Below are 23,596 nucleotides of genomic sequence, written 5' to 3'. Positions count from 1 at the left end.
TTTATGTGTCCCGTAATCCAGGAAACAAAGCTCGCCATCACCAGTAGCTTTTAATGGTTGCAACGTTTTGCGAAAAGACCGTACAAGAAACGTAGGAGGCCTTCTTTATACAACAGTCCGTTCAGTACATACCTATCCCGCTTAAGCTTAACTCTAGTGACCCATATATGGAATGTATGAGGGTACCAGTAAAGTGTAGTGAAGTGTGGGACTGAAGTGTGTGGGTGGAGGTAGAATATGTACAATATGTAGTGTACAATGTACATACTATCGAGAAATAGCTGTGCCTAGCATTATATGCCCGACATTAGTTCGCTTTTGGACGCAATAACCGTCTGGTGTTAGGAGGGCTTCAATGCTCATCATGATCCTTCGCATTCAGCCCTTGGCAATGACTAAGCCAGAAACAGCGAACAAATTGGTAGCTCCTCATTTTGCACGGTAAATGTAGACGTTCCTTCGATGATAATTTAATTTTGGAAAAAAATTAAATTAAAAAAAAATTATTTTTATTTTTTTGTATTTTTATGGTTTGTTTTTTGGTGTTTGACCTTTTTTAAATAGTTAGAACATAGGTATGAAAAACTCAAAAACACTCATATTATGATGCAAAATATAAAAAAACTCAAAACTCACCTGTCGAACAAAAAATTATGAAAATATTAAAATTTACGGAGTTTTGACCAGGAAAAAACGATTCTGAACCACTGTGCGACGCCACCCTCAAAGCCACAGCATCAAAACAGCTTACGTATGAGACAAATCAGCAGTGTAGCTCGTTGAGTTGCGCAATAAAGTGTAAACTTCAGAAATTGTAACTCTCAGTCTATACAATATAAATTTCCTGAGACGAACCCTATCCCAGCAAGTGCGACATGTCCTGATAAAATAATGAGTTATTACGTTGACTTGCAAGTTGTAACGTTGTTACGTGTTGTGAATTTTTGGGAGCCACCGTTGTGCAGTGGTAGGCAGGTTAATGTCGCTATCAGAAGGTCTGACCAGAACGTCCAAATTGTCGGTGGTGGCAAATTCCCTTCGGGGTAATCCTGGCTTACATTTCCTTAGTACTTCAGCCATGAAAAACTTCTCTACAAGTGGTGTCATAAGACACGGCGAAAAAAGTTAGGTCCCATATCATTCACGTGTGCACTCATGGTTGTGAGAGAAGTAATCCTTGTGATGTGGTTACATATGTATGTACAGTATCTGAGGTTTCTTACAGATAACAAACAGGTCTATTTTTAGATACATGGATTATTTATTACAAGATAAATCAGTCTATGGTCTTTCAGAATTGTGGATTATGTAGACGAATCAGTATTTGCTAGCATATTATCACTGGAAACATCCTAAAGGGAGGGATAGGACCACAACGCACAATGTCGCGAGTTCATATTAACTGTGGCAAAAAATAGGAGGAGTTATAGTAGATGCATCAATTTTGATATACGTACGTATTATTGATTTACAATCTCCAGGACAAAAAACTGGGATGGTCGGTCCAAGTTTTGATATAGCCCGTACCTCCTGATTTTTGGTATTTTGAAAGTTTTAGACACAATGACCAACCGAAATGACTGAAAAATGGTCTTCAATCTTCGACAGAGGTGTGAAACATTCCAACAGAGAATTGTGAAGGTATACGTTTTGATATAGCCCCCATGCCTCCCGATTTTCGGCATTTTGAAGGTTTTAGCCTCATTATCACACCGAAATGGCTGAATTGGTAGTTAGTCTTCGTTGGGGGTATAAAACGTTCACCTTGAAATTTGTCGCTGTAGGTCCACGCCTTCATAAAGCCCCCATAAAACGGTACCTCCCGATTTTCGGTATTTTGAAAGTTTAAGCCTAATTATCACAACGAAATGGCAGAAAATTGGTATTTAATCTTTGTTTGGGGTTTATAACTTTCTACCTGAAATCTCTCTCTATAGTTCCTCGCCTTCATATAGCCCCCATAGTATCGTACCTCCCCATTTTCGGTATTTTTAAGGTTGTGACCTCAATATAAACCCGAAATTAGTGAAATTTGGTGTTCAGTCTTCATATTTTTGTGAGCTTATTGAATACATCAAACTTTTGTCTTTAAATATGAGAATTTTCATTCAAAAACGTTATTGGTCAATGGGCAAAAACGGCCCATTTTTTTTACAAAATCGAATTTTGAATTTAGCTGTTCACCACTTTTTTTTTAAAAAAAAAAAATATGTGTTTAAAAGTCTTTCACAATTTGGTTCACAAAATCGATGTACTAAGTACCACAGACTTGGCTAGCTGTAAACACTATATGATCACAACGAGGGCTGCACGAAAACTATCTGGCCTAGGAAACGCCGCGTGTTACCAGGCGCCATTTGAATTTGTTTTTGGCAAGTTTGAAAGTTTTTAGTCTAGACGTACTCCGAACAGTTTGTCATACGACCAGGTGCTGTGTTGTTTACAGTGACTTGAAGTAATCACCTTGCAAAAAATGGAATTTACTTGTGAACAATCACGGCAAGAGTGCATCGATCAAATTACATTTTTGTATGGCGATAAAGGACCATCCTATAAGACCATGACAAACTAGTTTAATGAATTCAATCGTGGTCGGCATTCGCCAAAAAAACGAAGGTTTTGATGCCAGAAAAAATATGCCGTATGTGAACGGATAATGCGAGATCGCCATGTTATATACCGTAAGATAGAGGCATCCTTGGGCATTTCTTAAACCAACTAACATTTGATATTGCATAAACACCTGGCAGCAAAGATGGATTTTTCTCGTTAGATCCTGAAAAATTGGATAATCGCTCAAATAAATGGCTCTTGTGGATTGGTTCAAAGAAATTGTGCATAAAACCAATAGCGGCGCCTCAAACGACGTTTATAAGATCGTCACAGATGACAAATCTAGGGTATATGCTTAGAAGGCCGAAACAAAACAAGAATCGGCTGTTTGGGTCTTCAAAAGCGAGCCTAATCCAACGAAAGTTTTTCATGTAAGAAGCACTTCGAAGCAAAAGTTCACCTGTTTTTTCAGCAAAACTGACCGTGTGGCAACTATACGCCTTGTGAAATATAGGACGGTTTATTTTTAGTGGTACACTTCAATTTGTTTCCCTGAAGTCTCCTGAGAAATTCGAAAAACCAACAAGAGAAGATGAATCATTCAGCATCATGACAATGCACTGTGGTTCCGCCCGTGGACAAAAATCGAAAAATTTATGACGACAAATTTGATTGCGATTGAAATAAATATTCTCTTAACACATTAACTTTTTGATATCCAGTATTATTTTTGCCAATTTGCAGCGGTAATAAGTCAAGTTAAGTCGTAGAATTTGAGATTTGTATGTGGTGCTTAAAACACGAAAAATAGATCCGCAAAGCCTTCGTAGCTTATGAGTGAAATTATAAAAAATTGAAGAGGTAAATGTTAAATTTCCAAAATGAAACTTATAGTTGATGGCATTGACAATATTCCTACGAAAAAGCAAATTAATAATTCGTTTTCGAACTTCCTTAAAAATAAATTCTTTGTAAATGTCTTTTTATCTTATTTTTAATATCATTACTATAAATTTATGTTGAGTTTGACTAATGTAGGCCCCGTTACGGGGGCAAGTCTCTACAGGGGAAAGTCTCTAGTTTACGATCAAAAAATCCAGCTGCCCCCCAAGCTGCCGCCCTGTAAGTTATTGTAAAATCGCCAAAATTCCGAAAATCGGGAGGTACGTTTATATGGGAGCTATACCTAAACGTGGACCTATATTGAACATTTTTCGTAAGGGGGTTGTTGACCCCTCAGAACTCAAAATGCAAAATTTCAGCTAAATCGGTTGGAAAATTTGGCTAAAATCATCAAAATACCGAATATCGGGAGGTACGTTTATATGGGAGCTATACCTAAACGTGGACCTATATTGAACATTTTTTGTAAGGGGGATGTTGTCCCCGCAGTACTCAAAATGCAAAATTTCAGCCAAATCGGTTGGAAAATTTGGCTAAAATCGTCAAAATACCGAATATCGGGAGGTACGTTTATATGGGAGCTATACCTAAACATGGACCTCTATTGAACATTTTTTGCCTTTTTTTTTTGTTTCCCCTCAGAACTCAAAATGCAAAATTTCAGCCAAATCGGTTTTAAAATTTGGCTAAAATCATCAAAATACCGGGCGGTACATTTATATGGGGGCTACACCCAAATGTGGACCTACATCCATTAAAATTTGTTTTCTCTCTTTTGGGCTCGTTATAAAACTTTGTTCAAAATTCCGAGGTGGTAGCTCGATTAGAACTATTTTTGGAACTCCTTTCCATACGAGAGGAACCACTATGCAATTTGGGCTCTCACACATCGGTTCAAACCAGCGCCTGTTTGACCGGACAAAACGTGGAATTGATGGGTCATCCGCCATACAGCCCTGACTGGGGATCCAATGACTGCATTTGATTCCAGCACATCAAGAAAAAGGCGTGGTCAACGATTTTTGTCGCCTGAAGATGTTTTGAAGGTGTCTCAATCGGAGTGAAAAAAGTTCTTCAGCAATTGGTTTGAGCGCATGAAAAAGTGTATAACTCATGCTGGAGACTACTTAAGAAAACAATAAAACTATTTTTGATAGTAAATATTCGCGTTCTTATTGTTAGGCCATTTAGACTATATTTGGCCACGGTCGTGACACTGTGCAACACCGCATCTTCACGATACTGGTAGTGTGAAAGGCGTCATATTCCTAAACATGGAGCATAAACCAGAACCTCACTAAAAATACGACGGTAATATCCGATGAATTATACTACTTTAATTGTATCTAAAAGGATAGAAGTTTAGCATATCTTCCTTTAGCTATAATTAATAATACAGCAGTGCTTTATGGGGATGGGGAAAAATTCTGATCGCTGCTAACATTGTCTGAGAAAGTTGCTTTCACGAAACAAAATAAGAACAACATTTTAATATATTCAGCATTTTTTCTTGTTTCGCCACCAAAAGAAGAAACCAAGTTCATTCATATTCATAATTTATAACTGTGTGAAATTGTGTTAGAAACAAAGATTGAGGGGGAGGGAGGAACATTGAAAGAAGGAAATTTTTATTATATTAACATAATTTATGGAGAAATGTCATTTTAAATTAATATAGACAAGTGTATAGATGCTGGCCAGACCCACCCTTCCATTACTAGTTTTTCCTAACAACCACCATTTAAAGAGAAGGCAGGGAGATCTTATAACAAATTCCAAATTTCGATGTTCTCTTATTTACACTTACTGTAATTCCAACTGCTGCTGTAGTCGTTTTAGTTTGAAATTGATTAAGAGATAGTTTGTGTGTTTTTTCTGTACAATTTTGTTGTTTATTTCTTCTTGTTATTATTTTTTTACACTATTGTCCTTAAATTATCCTTAAATTTTTGTTATTTCTTTAGATGTTGTTGTAATTGAATTAATTAGAACAAATTTGTTGGTGAACTGTTCAGGTTCAGTTCTCCATTAGGTTTTTTGTTTTTTAGGTTTTTACCAAATTAACTATTATTTCCCGGTACAAAACAGAGCTGAGAAATTTTGAGGAATTTTCACTGGTTCAATACAAACTGATGACAACTTCTTCTTCGGCTGCTGCTACCGCTCTGTTCCTACTCCTTCACAATTGACGTAAGCTATGCTTACGTTTATTGTTTTTATTGTTACAGCAATCTTGTAGCTTTACTGTATTAAAGGAGTTGTTGTTGTTGCTGCTGCTAATATATCCATTTCTGCTATATTGTTGTTGCTGTTGGTATTGATGATGTATGATGGGACTATATGGGAAGTATTGAGCCAAACGGTTGTATCAATGCACCCAGGATGGTGGTGTTACCACACTCTGCTGTGGATATTGTACTATGGCATTTAGATTGGATGTTGGCGTTTGTGTCACCGGCAATTCCAGGCCGGTTGTCATTGGTGTATTATTGTTGTTGTTAAGCATTGGCGGCAATTGTTGCTGTTGTTGCTGCTGTTGTTGTTGATGTTGTTGCTGCTGCAACATTTGTTGTTGTTGCTGTTGCAAATGAGCCTGTAACTGAGCATGCAATTGTTGTTGTTGTGGTGTTAGAGTGGCTGTTGTTGTATTGGCTAATGTTGTCGCATTATTTACCGCTCCCATATGGCCAGCATTTGAGACACTATTACTGACATTGCCGCTATTGACACCAGTCAGTGGTATATTGATATCGAGTAGACCATCAATGCTTATTTCTTGTTGCATTAGCTATAAGAGAGGGAAAGACAAAAGAAATAAGAAGACAATATTAGTGGAAATCTATGCATGGAATTATTTTTGTGTATAGAGGGAAAGATTAAGAAATATAGGAAAAAGTTTATGTCGTGTCTTTTAATTCGCCCCTCCTATATAAGAACATTTGGTTTTTCTCTACATCTTCTTAGTGAATAATAAATTAGCACCATATCGCCTTATAGTAGCCTACTTAGTCTTCTTGTATATGACCACTAAGTTTTGTTACAGAATAACACAAGGCCTTCCTTTAACAGAACATTAAGTCTTCTGACAGAATGCCAATAGGTTTAATAAAATAAGATCGCTTGGTCTTCTTCTTATAGAGGACCATTAGGCCTTCCTTTAGATAAACATGTGGGCAATCTAAAGAAGACCACTAAGTCTAGAGGATCATTAGATCTTCTTAGATTCTTCTTTTACAGATGACTATTAGAATGTTGACTTTTTTCCTACAGCAGGAATGAATGAATTTTTGCTAACTAAATACCAAAATAACGTTCATTCCATTTTAATATTGAAAGCACTGTGAAATTATAATTTTGAGAAAAATTTAAAAAAATATTCTTATGAAAAAATGGCGAGAGAGATTGTGGTAGGAAAGTGAGAAAATCTCCTAAATTGATGCTGAATTAATGTTCGGGTACATTTATGGTAGCTACTCCGTTTACATTCAATTTGATGGGGAGAAAGCAAAGTGCAGTTTTTTATTGATGTATATTTTTCCGTTGGCTACCTGTAGGGGATGATTTTTTACAGAAACCACATTTATGAGCGGTCATTTTCTGGAGCTCTATTTTAAGCTTAAAACCCTATGAAGCAAAACATTGGACTTGCCGCATATATTTGATCAACCAATTTGTGCAAAACTAACAAAACATCTGAACGAACACGAACGTTGCAGAAAAAACGTTGATTCATTGAAGAAATTGAAGGAGAAAGAAAAAGTAAAAAATTGATGTCCTCTACAAAGCGCAAATTGATCGCAAAGGTCGGGTTGGTAACTCCAGCGTCAAACCTGCTGGTGCCAATATCATCCACCCGTCCAAGAGAAAAAAGAAACTGGAAGCGACTGTGTCCACGCTTACCAGCTCAGCGATACCTTATTGTTCTATGTTGAACTGACTCATCCGACAGCAGTACAGATAGTCCTTGGGACCATACAAAAACAGCATCAACTAACAAAATGAAGCATAACCCAACAGGCATTACAAGACACTTTGTTATAAAGTCAAAGCTGTTATAAAGTTACAAAGCAACAACGGCGTCCCATCAAATTTCTGCTGAGGCATGTCAATCACAAATTCACAAGAAAGCTATCCGGGTGAAGGAATACTTGGTAGGCACACTTTATCTGGGGAAGTGAAACATGCACTGTGATGGCAAACACTTTGGATGTCAGACCGTGGTCTTCAAGAATGAATCTGTGATGGCAAACACTTTTAAATGTCAGACCGTGGTTCTCAAGAATGAATCTGTAGAAATTAAATTGGCTGCGCTCAAATCGAAAGATAGGAAAGTTTAAACAATCGTAGAATAACTTGAATGTGTTCATTATGTGGGGATCAATTGTTGTTGTTGTAACATCATATGATATCTTTGCAAGTTCGTTTCAGGAAAGTGGTTGCTTCGATGGGTTGTAGCTACAAAACTACTAGAGTTAGTTGAGTAGGTTAGGCAGGGTAGATAAAAAGGTGCCGCATGTTGAATATAGGAATGTTATACGATGACCGCATTTAAACGATAGTTGTTTATAGCATCTGTGTGAATGCTATTTAATCTTACTTGATAGACTTGTTGATTTGGGGGTTCTATATTTTAAGGATGGACCTCTCCTTCTAGATCATGAAGATCCTTTCTGACCTGAGTGAGGGGTTCTTCCACCATATGACTGTCAAGGTAACATCCGTGCAATTACGACAAGGAGAGCATGCTATTGTGTTGCTGTATCAAAAGAATCTTTGTCTCCCAACTGAAGACATAAAGAGGCACGCTGATGCAGTTTTAAGGCTGACTTTCAGGCATGTTTGTATACTGTTCCACACAGGTTTCGTTGTCCGCACCTCTAGTGCTGCCGAATGGGGACTTGAGGACATAAATCTCCGAAATCTCAGGTGGCCGTAAATAGCTGTGGCAAGCGCCGACGATGTGAACATGCTGTCGAATGTGACCATTAGAATCTTGAGATAGTTAGTGGTCGTAATTCTGCTACCATCTAGAATGACATACAGCACGGTGTTCAGTTGTGCAGTCCATGTGGTAAACATAGTGGCCATAGGTTTAGTGACCGATATTTGGATATTCTTCGCGTGGAAAAAGGTCTGCATTTTACAAATGACATCAAGGACTGTATGTACATGCTGCCAAAATCACACTCTGCAGGAGGTGCGATGCAGGAGAGGTAGAGCTCAAAACACTCCTTTGGGGAATGCAGGAGGTGGAAGAGCTCAAAACACTCCTTGGGAAACTCTCTGTTTCCTGAATTCATATAATTGATTTCCCAACGTTTCAAATATGGCCGGAGGTTTGTCTGTTCAATGTCCTCAAACAGCATGGAGTACTTGACAGTATCAAAGGATTTCGATACACTGCCATATCGCACTGCTTGCTCTGGTTGAGTGCTCGACTAAAATGCGTGGAGATGGCGTGCAGCGCTGTTGTCGTGCTGTGCTGCTAACGGAACTCATACTGATAATCTGGAACTTGATTGCTATTTCTGACGCATGAAAGGAGTAAAGCTACGATTCACCTTTGCTGGCACCTTGCATGGCTTCAGAAGTGACTTTCAGCATTACCATGGAGATTGCATCAGAACCCAACGCTTAGGATGATTTAGCGTACCTGATGACGTTCGCAACATCATCCTCTTCGCAACATCCTCTCTTCCTTCTTTCCAGGGTTCGAGAGTGACTTAACCGTTGTTGTTGTTGTAACAGTTTTTTTGTTATGTTTATTTGTTCGTTCCTCTGTTCAATCTGGCTCTGGGTCTATCTCCAGTTCAAGAAAAGTGGCTGCTTCGATGGGATGTAGCCATAGATCCACTGGAGTTAGATGGGTAGGTTTGGCGGGGCAGTTAAAAAGGTGTTGTGTGTCGTGCGGGCCCATGCCGCATACTGGGCAGATGTCTTGCACGGTGCGATCGATTTCCGCCCAATAAAAATTTAGGCGACTGCAATATCCCGATCGTAGTTGGGCCAAAACTACTCTAGTTTGTCGTGGCAGCTGACGCTCCTCAGCTGCGATAGATGGAGGATGTACTCCAAGTACTTTATTCACACTATAATTGCTTAAGGCCTTGGCAACTGCGTCCGTGTGAATGCTATTCAATCCTGCTTGATATGCTTGTTGATCTAGGGGTTCTCTCCTGTATCGTTGGACCTCTCCCTCTAGAGCATGGATATCCTTCCTGATCTCCCTGAATGGGCCGGGCCTACCCACAAGATGGTGATTGGGATGGCTCACACGATAACATCCAAGCAGGTACTGCAACGAAAGCATCTCATTGTGTTGCTTTACAGGAAGAATTTTTGCCTCCTCATGTAGATGGTCCACTGAAGATTTGAGGAGGCACCCTGTCGCTGTTCTCAGGGCTGCATTTTGGCAAGTTTGAATCTTTTTCCAGTTCGAATCACACAATCTCGGGGACCAGACTGGAGCCGCATAGCTTACCACAGACCGACCTATCGCGTTATATGTGGTCAACAAGGTTTCTTTATCTGCACCCCAAGTGCTGCCGGCCAGGGACTTGAGGACCTTGTTCCTACTTTTCAACTTGTCGCAGATAGCTGTGGCGTGTGCGCACGACGTGAATGTAGTGTCGAATGTGACCCCTAAAATTTTAGGGCAGTTTGTGCTACCGTCGACCACGACATTCAGCTCACGTCCAAACTGCGCTGTCCATGTGGTGAACAGAGTGGCTGTAGATTTTGTGGGGGAAATCTGCATATTCCTCGAATGGAAAAAGGTGGTAAGATCAGTTAAATAGTTGTTCAGTCTCTCACAGATGTCATCAGGATAGGTACCCGACGCCAAGATCGTGCAATCATCCGCATACGTCACGATCTCAATGCCGTCTGGGTGGACTTAACCGTTGCCATAATTCACTTATACCGGCTCCAGTGTTGCAACTCTTCACATCATTTAGCCACATTAGCCGACCAACCTGTTAAGTTCCATTGTGAGCTCCCCAACTCTGTAGTCACTGAGGTTGGTTGAACGAAACTCATCACGTTCAGTTGCTAATCCCATAGCCTCTGCTGGGAAGTTTGGTCTCTCTTCTGGTATTCGTCCAGCAGGTATAAGGCGAGCGGTTGCAACAGTGATGATGTAACGGAACATCCCCTCTGCTACCCGAAGGGTTGGGTATATATTCGAAGCGTTGATTGGGGCACCCTCTGAAACTAAGCCAATTAGCATTTCCAAGTTTGATGGAAGTGTGGAAGTGATGAAATCAGGCGGTCTGCTGATGGAGACAATTATGGGGTGATGTTTGATTTGTCTGACTCAACCGATGATGGTTACATATGGCAAACTGTGGCAATCCCCGCAAATTATGGTAGGATCGTAGTCAATGTGGGCTCCTTCTAAATGACGACCGAGCAAAACGGAGAGCTATAGCTCTCTGGTAATTTCCGCGGATCGAATGCCACGACTAATGATGAACAGTCGGTTATGACCTTCCAAATGCGGACTAATGTTGGGCCTTTAACCTGGATGGAGTACAGCTATTTATCGTCGGGATGTATACGTTCAGCAACTTTAACTCGGCAGTTCCACACCTGACTGCTATCCCCATACATTCCATGTGCTGGTCATTAGAGCCAGGCTCAAGCATAGATCTGTAGGCTGCGGCGATTCTCGTATGCTGATGACTATAAGGAAACATAGTCCCCGTAGTAGTCATTGACGAGCCCAGATCAACCCCCAGATGCACCCACTCCTGGCATCTATTGCATCTCACCGCAGTTTGAGTGTGGTGAATGCAGATGTGACAAACCCAGCACATCCATATTGGTCATGGGTTTTCCTCCGTGTCGTCACTGGCCAAAAGTATATGGAGCAGGCGTTCCGGGAAATGCTGCTCCCAATACAGAAAAACGATACAAATACACACATATGTTCACTAGGGCTATGACTTTTTTACAACCTCATATCCCTGTATAATAGCGTGATGATTTTCAACATAAGATTATATAAAATCTTAATTATAAGGTGATTCGGTGAAAAACTTCACGCACAAAATGATTTTAAAATTTGAATTTGAATGATTTTACAAACAAGTAAAAAAAGTATCATTCCGCTTTGCCGACAGCGGTATACCCTCAGCCTGTGTGGACTGAAATACTTTTTTCCAAAAAAAAAAAAATAACGTTTGTATTTAGGGGGGTTTCAAAATTTTGTGTGTATGAACCGACAAAAATATGGATAGGATTAAAGCGCAAAAATTTGCGGGAATATCGATAGGTAGGGCTTTTTTACCATACCAGCCTACGAAAAACATATCGCTATAAACAGGAAGGATTCTAGAACAGACAAAAATGTTGAACTTTTGAGTGGGTGGTAACCCAAAGATCGGACAGATAGGGCCCAAATTTGAATATAAACTAAGTTTCAACAATATTTACAGATCCAACGTTCGGACCAAATCGGTTGCTACGTCTATGAGGTATCGCACGTACCATTTTAGCGAATATTTTCGAACTTTTGTGGGGGAGGTACCGGAAGGAGCGGACCCACCTTCGAATTTCATCTAATATTCGAAGAATTATTACAATATCCAGTCACGACATATGGTGCCATAGGGTTTTTTTTACAACTTACGGGCTGTTTTCTCAAGAAGTATGGACTTGCCCTGAAAAAACTTTTACTGTCGTAATTGAGGCAGCGAATGCAAGTTGCTTCAACAAAAACTAAAGTGATTCGAGAGCAGGTCTTAAAGTGAATTTATCCAAAATTTTGTGTGGGAGGTATCCGAAGGAGTGGACAAATATAGTCCATATTCGAACCTGACCTATATCTGGTAGATATATTAGGATGTGTAAAGTATGGACCAAATCGGTCCATAACTCCCATCAAGAGTTATCGTGCGCACAATTTTTCCGAACATTTTTGAACTTTTGTGAGGGAGGTACCTGAAGGAGTGGAACGATATGGCTTATCTTCGAACTAAAACTATGGTTGGACAAAATAGTACTAAGGCCAAATTTTGGACCCCATCAGCAGATCCGTTCGAGAGTTATCTTGCGCTGCAACCACTTCACACGGTGTCATAGGGGTTTTGTGCAACTTTCAGGCTATTTTCTCAGAAAGTATGGACTTGCCCCTGATGAAACTTGTACCGTCGTATGGGGGGCAGTGAATACAAGTTGTTGCAACAAAAATCAAAGCGATTCGAGAGCAGGTACTAAATTGAACTCGGTTGCTTCCTACAGGAGTTATCGTACGTACAAATTTTCCAAACATTTTCGAACTGTTGTGGGGGAGGTACCGGAAGAATATTTGGATGCTAAAAAATCTCATCTTGTGGTACTTTCACTACGGTTCAAGAAATAAAGGACGAAAAGGACATGAAAGGCATTGAGTTAGAAGAATGAAATATTCTAGAAAAAGATTCGCCAATCGATTTCACTGAAGACATGTCACCTCAAAAGGAAGCTACAACAACGCCAAACAGAGATATGGAGCTATTTTCCCAAGTATTATAGGAACAAAATCAAAAACTTCATCGCGCGATATCTCAGAAACTTGACCTATGGCTAAAATTACCTTTTGCGTTCTTAGTACACTCATTAAGAGCTTTCATCTCCAAAAGAAACTTTCCACCCCCAATAATGCTGCTTCACAGTGCACGGTGCTCTTGAAACAATTTTAAATGGAAGGTGCTTACACCTCGGAAATTTTTGCGGATTCTGAAACTACAATGTTTATAGATGAGAACAATCACAAAACAAAAAAAATCGCCGGAGCGCTTTTTAAATAAATCGCGATTTAAGTTGACATTTTTAAGGGGTTGTTTAGATTTTCCCGATTTTGCTTAGAAACCACATTTCCTATCAAAATGGTACTAAAACAAATGTTATAGATATGAAAATTCTCTACAAGATTGGCCTTGATGATATTCTCGTCGGTTTTACCGTTTTTGAGATATAGAAGTTCAAATTGGGACAATTCAAATTCAATTCAATTCTCTATCGCCCCCTTATAAAACAATGTCATGACTGCAAATTGCCAACTTAAACTTATATATCTAAAAAAATGTTACAACTAAGGATAAGTTACTTAAGCCAGTCTTGTAGAGAATTTTCACAGCTTTAAGATTTTCTCAGGTCACATGTCGATACGACTTACCGTGTTCAAGCAAATTCGCGAAACCCTAACAAAAAAAAACTAAAAATGTAAACTGAGCTTCCTTATCTCAAAAATGGTACAAGCTGGGAACAAATGATAAAGTCAAACCTTTAGAGAATTTTGACAGCTACAACATTTTCTTTAGCTCCATTTCGATTGGACTTGCGGTTTCCAAGCAAAATCGTGAAAACATAAAAAACACCAAAAATGTGAATTTTGACCGCTATTTATTTAAAAATCCCTACAGCGATTTTTTCTTGTTTTTGGATTTTTCTCATCTATGAACACTGCTGATTCAGAATTCACAAAAACTTTCCTTGTGTAAGCGGTTTTCATCAAAAGTTAGTTAAGGCGCACCCTACATGAAATTGTTTTATAAGGGGGCGACACAGTCAGTGCATTGTCCCAAGTTGAACTTCTATATCTCAAAAATGGTAAAACCTACGAAAACACCATAAAGGGCGATCTTGTAGAGAATTTTCATAGCTACAATATTTGTTTTAGTCCCGTTTTGATAGGAAATGCGGTTTCTGAGCAAAATCGCGAAAACCTAAACAACTCCTAAAAATGTAAACTTAAATCGCGATTTATTTAAAAAACGCTCCGGCGATTTTTTTTGTTTTTTTATTGTTCTCATCTATGAACATTGTAGTTTCAGAATCCGCAAAAACTTCCGAGGTGTAAGCACCTTCCATTTAAAATTGTTTCAAGAGCACCGTGAGTGTTATTAGTCGTAAAATTTGAAAAAAAGCCGTAGACGACTATTGACTGTGTGAAAACCGGATAACCGATTATTCTTAATCGACTTTCGAAAGACGGAGTAGACCACTAGTTGAATGAATGAAAACTCGAAGGTCAACTTGTAGAAAACCTTTATAAACCCTCTATAAAACTGACCCGAAAATCGAGTTTTAAGTTTTAGATGAAAACCCGATTATTGCATTTCACTGAGTATCCCTAGTATTTAACAGCTACTAAAATTTTGTATTTATTCTTTGTGTTTTTTTTTTCGTAATTACCTTCCTGATTTTTTAGGAAACAGCATTGGGTCAGATACTAGGACATTAACCACAAAAACATTCAGGTTTTTACGACCGGGAACTTGGTTAAAGTTTCTTAATATTTATATGCATTGAAATTTGTTGAACCGTAATTTTAAGATACCCTCAAAAACTTCAAAATTATACTCTAAATTCCAACCTTTCTATTCTGAAGTCAATACCATTCTTGGTAACCGATATATTGAATATATTAAATTCCAATGGATTATTGTTATTGAAAATTCATGTCTGATTAAAAAAAAAACATCTTGGAAATTGCTTTGTTTATTACTCTAATATTTACATATTCCTGTAACATATACATACATATATATAGGAGTGTATGTACATAACTCCAACTTACCTCTTCAACATTGCACTCCAGACCACCTTGAAAATTTTCTATATTAAATTCGTCAATTGGTGTTGCCTCGTTATTCAGAGCACCCAGATATTGTCCTATTAAAGTTGATGCACAATTATTATCTGGAAAAATATATTCAAAATCAATATGCCACCACCACAAATACAACAACAACTACTTCTACACTACTACTAAGCAAATATTAAGTTGAAGTAAAACTGAATACAATTTGGCACTCTTGTCGCATGCTTACCTTCTAAATTTGAGCTATGTTGTTGTGTCTGTTGCTGCTGCTGTTGTTGTTGCTGCTGTTGTTGTTGTTGTAATTGTCTTTGCTGTTGATGTTGTAACATCAAATGATTAGAGCCACTGCCATCGGATGAGACTCCTGAGGCACCATCAATAACTACATTGGCATAAGTGTTTAAAGAATCCGATGAGGGTTCACTGTTTGGATAGGCGGGTGACATGGTTTGAACTGAATTTGGCGAGAGGCCCTAGGGGTTGTGGAAGGGAGGAAGGTTTGGCATTAATTTCATAAAATTTCCTCTGTTCTGCAATAGCTTACCTCACGTGTTGTATGCAAACAGGTGCAGGTGAGTGAACGATGCAGCATACACTGCTGTGTGGGCAAATTACTGTAGCCCTGTGCCATGGGGCCATTGAGCGTATAGGTTGGTTGCTGTTGTTGTTGATTGTTGCTAGGATATGGCGGTGGGGGTTGAGTGGGCATACCCGAGGCTGTGCTAAACCTGTGCCAACCGTATGACCGTTTATTTCCAAAAAAAGATCAAAATAGAAAAAGAGACTTGACTTTATTGATCGGCTTTTTGGTTAAGGATTTCAGGGGACATAAATTAGGATACTTTCTATTATTTTCTATTTAAACACACATTAAAATCATGCAATGATTATTTACAGTGTTATGTGGTCTGCCATGGCTCCATGGCTGCATGCATTGTTTTGAAATAAATTGATTTGAAATTAAAGTTTTGGTAATGACAATTCCCAAACAAAATTTTGGAACTAAGGAAGTATAAATCAAAACGAAAAACAACAAAAATACAAATCATAAGAACAACTGACCCTTGCTGTTGCTGCTGCTGTTGTTGTTGCTGTTGCTGCTGCTGTTGCATCAGGTCCTTTTGTAATGTCAACTCCTCGGCCATGGAACCAGCTAGCTTATCCATTGTTGCAGCCGATGCTGAATTTTGATAATCAGACGGAAAACCCCAATCATAATCCAAATTGACCAGAGGTCTTGGACTTAAACGTCCACAGGAACTGGCATTTGAAGAAGCACGTTGTCGAAAGTCCGGTGATATGGGAAACCCACTATTGATTTAGGAGTGTTTATGTGTGTGTGTGCGTGTGTTAGATGATGAACGCGAACATAAAAAAGAAACAACAAAAATAAACAAACAAATTTAAAACAAAAGCAACAAAACGTAAGTATGTTAAAATTTTTAAATTAAATAAAAGCGAAGAAAAATAATAGTTTTCAACAACAAAATTTTATATTTCTGAGATATTTTAACTTTCATGCGATAAATAGTGGCTAATATAAGTTGCTTGTATCTACTTCAGGAAACTACGGTAAAAGCTCACAAAGCAACTACAACCTATTTTAACACGTTCGCGGACACCCAATTTTTTCAGAAGTTAGTTTTTTGGTATTTATTAAATAATTATTAGTCCTATTACAATTTTTTATTTATTATATTATGGATATTGATAAAATTAATAGTACTATGTACTTTAATCGCAAAAACGTACGATTGTATAGAAGTAAATGACAAAAAATTGACTATGCAAATGAATGCTATAGCATTCACGTCCGCGAACGTGTTAAAATGAACATTATAAGAAAGTATTGCAGAAGTTTTGGCATATCTACCAACCGTTTAGGTGCGGTTTTGTTTCAACTACTAAAAGTTATGAAATCAGTAACGTAGGGGTGGAAGATACCAACCAACGGCCTTGTTCGGCTTTAACATGAAAAAGTCCAGGACTTGTTTTGGTTTCTTTTGTATTTCAAATATACAGACCTCCCCGTTGTGCTACCTTTAGAACTACATTTAACATCCGCTAAAGGAAGCATGCTAATACATGCCGTCGTTCACCTATATGAGCATCGAGCCTTTTGAAAGCACTATTCTAAGACACGAGGTTTCGGGCTCTTCCTTTATTCCCTGTTCACGACACACGACATTAAAATTGTACAGGAGATTAGCATACAAAAATTTGTACACAGAATTTCTTTGGAACAATGTTCGGCAATTTTTGTCTTTACGTGGTAAGAAAAACGCATAATGTTGAAAGTGAATGGATGACCTGTACCAGATCTAAGTACCTAAATACCTTCAGATTTGCCATAAGATCAAGCAATCACTAACCGCAAGATGAAAAGAAAGATAATACAGAAGGGAAGGTTGAGGTTAAGCTGTGGTATTGCACCAGTCAATACCTATCTCACTTGAATATAGTGACCCATGCTTATATCATATGAGCAGCATGGAATAGTTAACAACAAGTAACTGTATTTCATTAGTGGGAAATTTTGAATATGCTGTCTGAACTGATGCAAGGTCAAACTTTCTCGCTGGATTCATGATAATCTACTTGGTGTGAATCCAGCAAACTCAGAGGGTTTTTGTAGTACTTTTTGGTACGCGTTTTCTATGGTCACTGGAAGTTAAAAAATAAACTATAAGCTAAAAAAATATTTTCTATTTTGAGAACAGTTAAGGTGGAATTTGTTTTCAATTTCAACAAACTTCATATTTTTATACCCTCTACCATAATATGGAGGGTATAATTAAATTAGTCATTCCGTTACCTATAAAGTATATAAAATACTTGTATATTCTTGATCAGGGTAAATTTCTAAGTCGATATAACCATGTCCATTTCTATTACACTTAGGATGTTTGGTATTGCAAGTGGGCTATATCGGTCCAAGTTTTGATATAGCCCCCATAGAACGGTACCACCCGATTTTTGGTATTTTTTATTTTAGTCTCATTATCACACCGAAATAGGTGAAATGTGGTACTTAGTCTTCGTAGTGGGTACAAAACTTTGCCCAGAAATTTGTCGGTATAGGTCCACGCCTTCATATAGCCCCCATAGTTCTGCGGAATTTTGAAGGCTGTGGCCACAATAATCCACCGAAATGGCAGAAATTTGGTATTTGGTTTTCATTTAGGGTATTAAACTTTTCATATGAAATTTGTTGGTATAGGTCCACGTCTTCATATAGCCCTCATAGATCGTACCTCCCGATTTTCGGTGTTTTGAAGGTTGTGGCTTCAAAATTCCTCAGAAATAGCTGAAATTTGATATTTAGTCTTCGTTGGGCGTACTAAACTTCCCCCCAGAAACTTGTCGGTACAGGTTCACGATTTAGTGGTAAATGCCTCTCTGACTGAAATTCGTCGGTATAGGTAAACGTTTCGATATAGCCCTCATAGAACGTTACCTCCCGATTTTCATAATTCTGAAGGTTGTGACGTCAATATCCCACTGAAAGACTGACATTTGTTATTTAGTCTCACAAGGGGTTATAAAATATTCCAGAAGAGAATTATCAGTATAGGTCCGCGGGTTCTTATATCCCCCATAGAAACATACCTCTTGATGTTCGGTATTTTGAAGGTTTTACCGAAATATCGGAAATTTCGTATTTAGTCTTCTTTGAGTGTAAAACCTATCCGCCAGAAATTTATAGGTATAAATCGACGTTTTGATATAGCCTTCATGGATAGGTACCTCCCGAATTTCGGTATTTTGAAGGTTAGCCACATTTTTATACCCTCAGCATTTATGCTAACGAGGGTATACACACTTTCATACGGGCAAAATGAGCCTCATCGATAATAATGATTTTAGACCCCAAGTATGTTTGGACGAAATGTGTTTCAGACAATTTGGAGTCGATTGAGCAATGTCCGTCCGTCTGTCTGTCTGTATGGCTGGCTGGAGCGCACGATAACTCTCGAACGGATAAACCGATTCGGTTCAAATTTTGGCTTTCGTAATATTTTACCCAAACTTAGTTTAAGTTCGAAGATGGACTATATCGGTCCACTCCTTCCGGTACCTCCCCCACAAAAGTTCGAAAATGTTCGGAAAATTTGTGCGCACGATAACTCTTGAAGGGAGTAACCGATTTGGCCCATCGTGAAATGTGTACCAGACTTAGATAAGGTTTTAATATGGACTCAATCGATCCACTCCTTCGGGTACCTCCCACACAAAATTTCGGAAAAGTTCAATTTAGAGCCATCTCTCGAATCGCTTTGATTTTTGTTTTAGCAACTTGTATTCACTGCTCTCCATACGACGGTGCAAGTTTAATCAGGGGCAAGTCCATACTTCCTGAAAAAATAGCCTGAAAGTTGCAAAAAACCCCTATGACACCGTGTGAGGTGGTTGGAGCGCAAGATAACTTTCGAACTGATCTGCCGATTCGGTCCAAAATTTGGCCTTCGTAATATTTTGTCCAAACATAGTTTAAGTTTGAAGATAAGCCATATCAGGTACCTCCCCCACAAAAGTTAAAAAATGTTCGGAAAAATTGTTCGTATGATAACTCTTGAAGGGAGTGGCCGAATTGTCTATACTTTACACATCCTAATATATCTACCAGATATAGATCAGATTCAAATATGGACTGTATTTTTCCACTCCATCAGGCACCTCCCACACAAAATTTCGGATAAGTTCACTTTAGGACCTGATATCGAATCACTTTGATTTTTGTTGAAACATTTTGCATTCGCTGCCTCAATTACGATGGTAAAAGTTTTTTTAGGGGCAAATCCATACTTCTTGAGCCAACAGACCGAAGAGTGTAAAAACCCCCTATGGCACCATATGTCTCGGCTGGAGATCCACTTCCATAACGGTCAATGTCGATCCATTCCTTTTAGTATCTCCTCCGCAAAACTTTTGATCTTTAATCCTAATCTACATTTTTGTCGGTTCAACCCCCCAACATTTTTAAATAACCCTAAATACATACGTTTTTTGGGAAAAAATTGTTTCGATATACACAGGCTGAGGGTATATCTCTGTCGGCAAAGCCGACTGATACTTTTTTACTTGTTTTACCGAACTTGCTGAAATTTGGTATTTAGTCTGCTTCATAAACGAAAGGAAACTAATTCTTCCATTTTACTTCAATACAAATCGGGTATAACAAGTTGGGCCTGGCCGATCTTAACCCCGTTCTTACTTGTTTTCATTTTATTCCGCTTGATGGATTTGAACATATGAACTTCTGCTTTGTAGTCGAACACACTACACACTATGCCACGCATTTGGGGTTGCTTAAACGCTTACATGTGCTTACATGTGCACCACCAACTGTTCTTTGCGTTGTTAACAAAAAGTACCCGGCCGACGGTGAGCGTTGAACACACAAACCTTAGAATTTGTAATTGGAAACACTCGCTCTGTGCCACCGTTCTCATAACGCAGTAAGCAGTAATATAAGTAGTTATTTTTGTTTACATTACTTTGTAATGGGTTACATGAGTATAACAACATTGAGTACTGCAGGCTATGTGGAAGAGACTGAAATAATCGAACATCTGACAATCAAAAGACATAATCTCTTACTTCTTTTACATAGATGCTGCGAACATGTTAAGATATTGCAGGACGCACAAGTGGTTGTGGGACGGATCATCCTAGAATATAAGTTCGACTAATCCCTTCTTCTATCCTCTCGGCTTTATCCATTCTACTTTTCCTTTTTTTCTATCCTCCTTTGATTCCTCCACCTATCCTTTCTTCTCTCTTTTAAGGATGAGCCCAATGGGCCCCTGTTCTCCGAGGGTAGTGGCCGCTAAAAAGCAACGGTAGCTGCGCATCCTACAACCTAATCTAATATAAATGTACTTTGGGTTATAGGTCCAACAATATTTTGTTTTTGAAAGGCAATAACCTTCTGGTTCTATGTGATTTTTATGTTCAGCACCAGTTGTCAAATTCCATTATGCCTAATGACCTGACAAAGTAAATCGATTGCTCCACGTTTTGTGGAGTGTGACCCATTTTGCAAGACACTACCATCGAGACATCTGCTCTGACAAATGAACCTGCTTGGGTGTGAACGTGGAAGTCATTCTAATAGTCATATGGATCTGCTTATTCCAATGTGTCAGGAAGGACTTTTGTCATTTAGAGAGAGTTGGTGGTCGTCGTTTTTTTACAGATAGGTTTATTATCTCAGGAAATATGGACTTACCACCGAAAAAATTTACAATATGAGCCGCTAGCACTACTTACTGTAAAAATGCAAAACTATCCTAGACATGTCCTTAAACTGCACATTTGCGAAAAAATTTTAAACTTGGTTTGGTAGGTAGGTAGTGGAGACATATAATCAATATTCGAGCTTACTGTAAACGTGAACGTAATATTACATACATATGTTCCCACAACATCTCCGAAGGGAAAAGGGAGAATACTCTCATATCAATGAGTGCACGCCGTTTCATATTGGCTAAATTATATGAGACCTATTTTTTACCGCCGAGTCCGAACGGCAAGAAATGTAAGCCAACATTACACTCAGGTATGTTCTGGTCAGGGATTGAACCGCAGACCTTCTGAATGCCAGGCAGACGTGTAACCAACAGGCATTTTAGAGATTAAAGATTTCTTAGAGCGTTTGAACCACTATGTCAGGATGGACTTGTCTACAAAAAATATTATATAGCTTTAAACAGGACGACAAGGAGAACTTTCGGTAAACATTTCCAAACGATCATCTAACAGCCCTTAAACTGTATTTAAGCGAAAATTTTGAACTTTTATGAGGCAGATACGCAAAGATATTTTTAATATAGATCTTCTTGGAACTAAATGTACTTTTATAAGAAATTCTATGATGGAAATATTGGATGATCAATTCGTAAGTTTTAGTGCTCATCAATCATTTGAATTGACGACGAAAGCATTTCTTAGAGCTTTTGGGCTTTTATCTCAGGATGCATCGACTTGCCGCCGAAAAACTGCTCCATAGTATAGTGGTTTTTGTAGCAGCATGCAACCTATGTAGAAGCATAGGTTTGATGCTGGCTTGGCAGCCGTTGGCAGAAACACTATGGTTTTGGGTCAATCCTGTACGAAAGAACCTGCTGACGTGGGATCGCACAATAGTATTAGTGGTAGCGAGCACACAATTTACAAGGAAATGTCAAAACGATCTGAGATACGTCCTTAAACTGCACTCTTGGGGGGAGAGGTACTACATGGAGTGGACCGATATGGCCCACTTTCAAACTTAATGTAGGATGTTTGGACAAAATATTACTATTGGAAATGTTTGTACCAAATCGGTGCATATACCCTAATTAGCGTTAAGGCTGAGGGTATAGTCACAAAAAGGAATACTTTGAGTCACACTTTCGAAATGAAAAAACAAGTAAATAGGGCTATAGTTGGACGGGGCCGACCATGTGATACCCTACACCACTTCCCTCCAGCGATTTTTTTCTTGTTTTTGGATTTTTCTCATCTATGAACATTGTAGTATCAGAATCTGCAAAAACTTCCCGGTTCCAAGCGGGTTTTATTTAAAGTTAGTTAGGGCTCACCGTACATGACAGTCAGGAGGTGATATAGTCAGTGCATTGTTCCAATTGAATTTGAACTTCTATATCTCAAAAATGGTAAAACTTACGAAAACAGGATACAGGTCAATCTGGTAGAGAATTTTCACAGCTACAACATTTGCTCCAATTCCATTTCAATATGATTTGCGGTTTCCAAGCAAAACCGTGAAAAGCTAAAAACTCTAAAAATGTGATTAATTTAAAAAGCGATCCGGCGAATTTTTTTGTTTTTTTTTTTTATTTTTCTCATCTATGTATGAACATTGTAGTTTCAGAATCCGCAAAAACTGCCCAGGTGTAAGCACCCTCCTGAATTTAAATTACTGATTATAAATTAAACTTGCATATTTTTCCCACAAAAGTAATGGTGAATTTTACACGCTACATACTATCCGATCATTATCAACATTTATTGGCACAATCCTTGATCAAAACTATTACCTCGTGCAAACATTTGTCAGTATTGAACTATAACTGTGACCTCTAGCGTGAATAAGGTTACACTACCCACTATTAAAACTGAGGGATCCCTGTATATACTAGGCAGTAACTCGTGTTATCTGACCACGACATCAACATAATTAGCATCAATGGAAAGGTCAAGCGTTCTTTTTTTAAATATAACATACATGGGTTTAATATAGTTTCCAGGAGTAAAGATATAGTCATTTCACTAAAAACTTTACCAATTTTTAAAGAAAAGTACTGGTCAGTTTAACCCGCTAAATATTATCTGATCGTCATGTTGCAAGCTACTTCCATTGCGACCTATAGAGCAGTCACAAAATTGGATAACACTTGTTGTTTTTGGTCCATTTCACCCTCTAAATATTTTACGATCATAGCCAAAAACTATAGGGGTCTATTCTGATTTGTACCCGACTTCCATACTAAATTTCGTAATTGCGGCCTGTAGTGTGATTACAATTTATAATTTTAATGGATCATC

At 38.5% G+C, this 23,596-nt stretch overlaps 1 protein-coding gene across 36 annotated transcripts in view; it reads right to left on the bottom strand.

Annotated features, from left to right (window-relative positions):
- Window positions 1–5,325: 5,325 nt before the first annotated feature.
- Window positions 5,326–23,596, bottom strand: part of foxo (forkhead box, sub-group O) — a 172,039-nt gene continuing 153,768 nt past the window's right edge. For 22 of the 36 annotated variants that reach the window (XM_073959839.1, XM_073959853.1, XM_073959840.1 and 19 more), the window contains exons 6-10: window positions 16,106–16,354; window positions 15,588–15,771; window positions 15,273–15,516; window positions 15,020–15,141; window positions 5,326–6,244 (exon numbers count right to left, since the gene is read on the bottom strand). In XM_073959839.1, the coding sequence (XP_073815940.1) occupies window positions 5,825–6,244; window positions 15,020–15,141; window positions 15,273–15,516; window positions 15,588–15,771; window positions 16,106–16,354 (1,219 nt within the window). In that variant the 3' untranslated portion in view covers window positions 5,326–5,824. The remainder of the gene's footprint in view (window positions 6,245–15,019; window positions 15,142–15,272; window positions 15,517–15,587; window positions 15,772–16,105; window positions 16,355–23,596) is intronic. The other 14 variants (XM_073959865.1, XM_073959873.1, XM_073959874.1 and 11 more) reach the window with 1 other exon arrangement.

This window comes from Musca autumnalis, unplaced genomic scaffold (assembly GCF_047663935.1).
Source record: "Musca autumnalis isolate F117 unplaced genomic scaffold, ASM4766393v1 scaffold_1, whole genome shotgun sequence".
NCBI classification, from domain to species: Eukaryota; Metazoa; Arthropoda; class Insecta; order Diptera; family Muscidae; genus Musca; species Musca autumnalis.
Note: the sequence above shows the minus strand (reverse complement) of the source record. Positions and strands in the feature narration are given on the sequence as shown.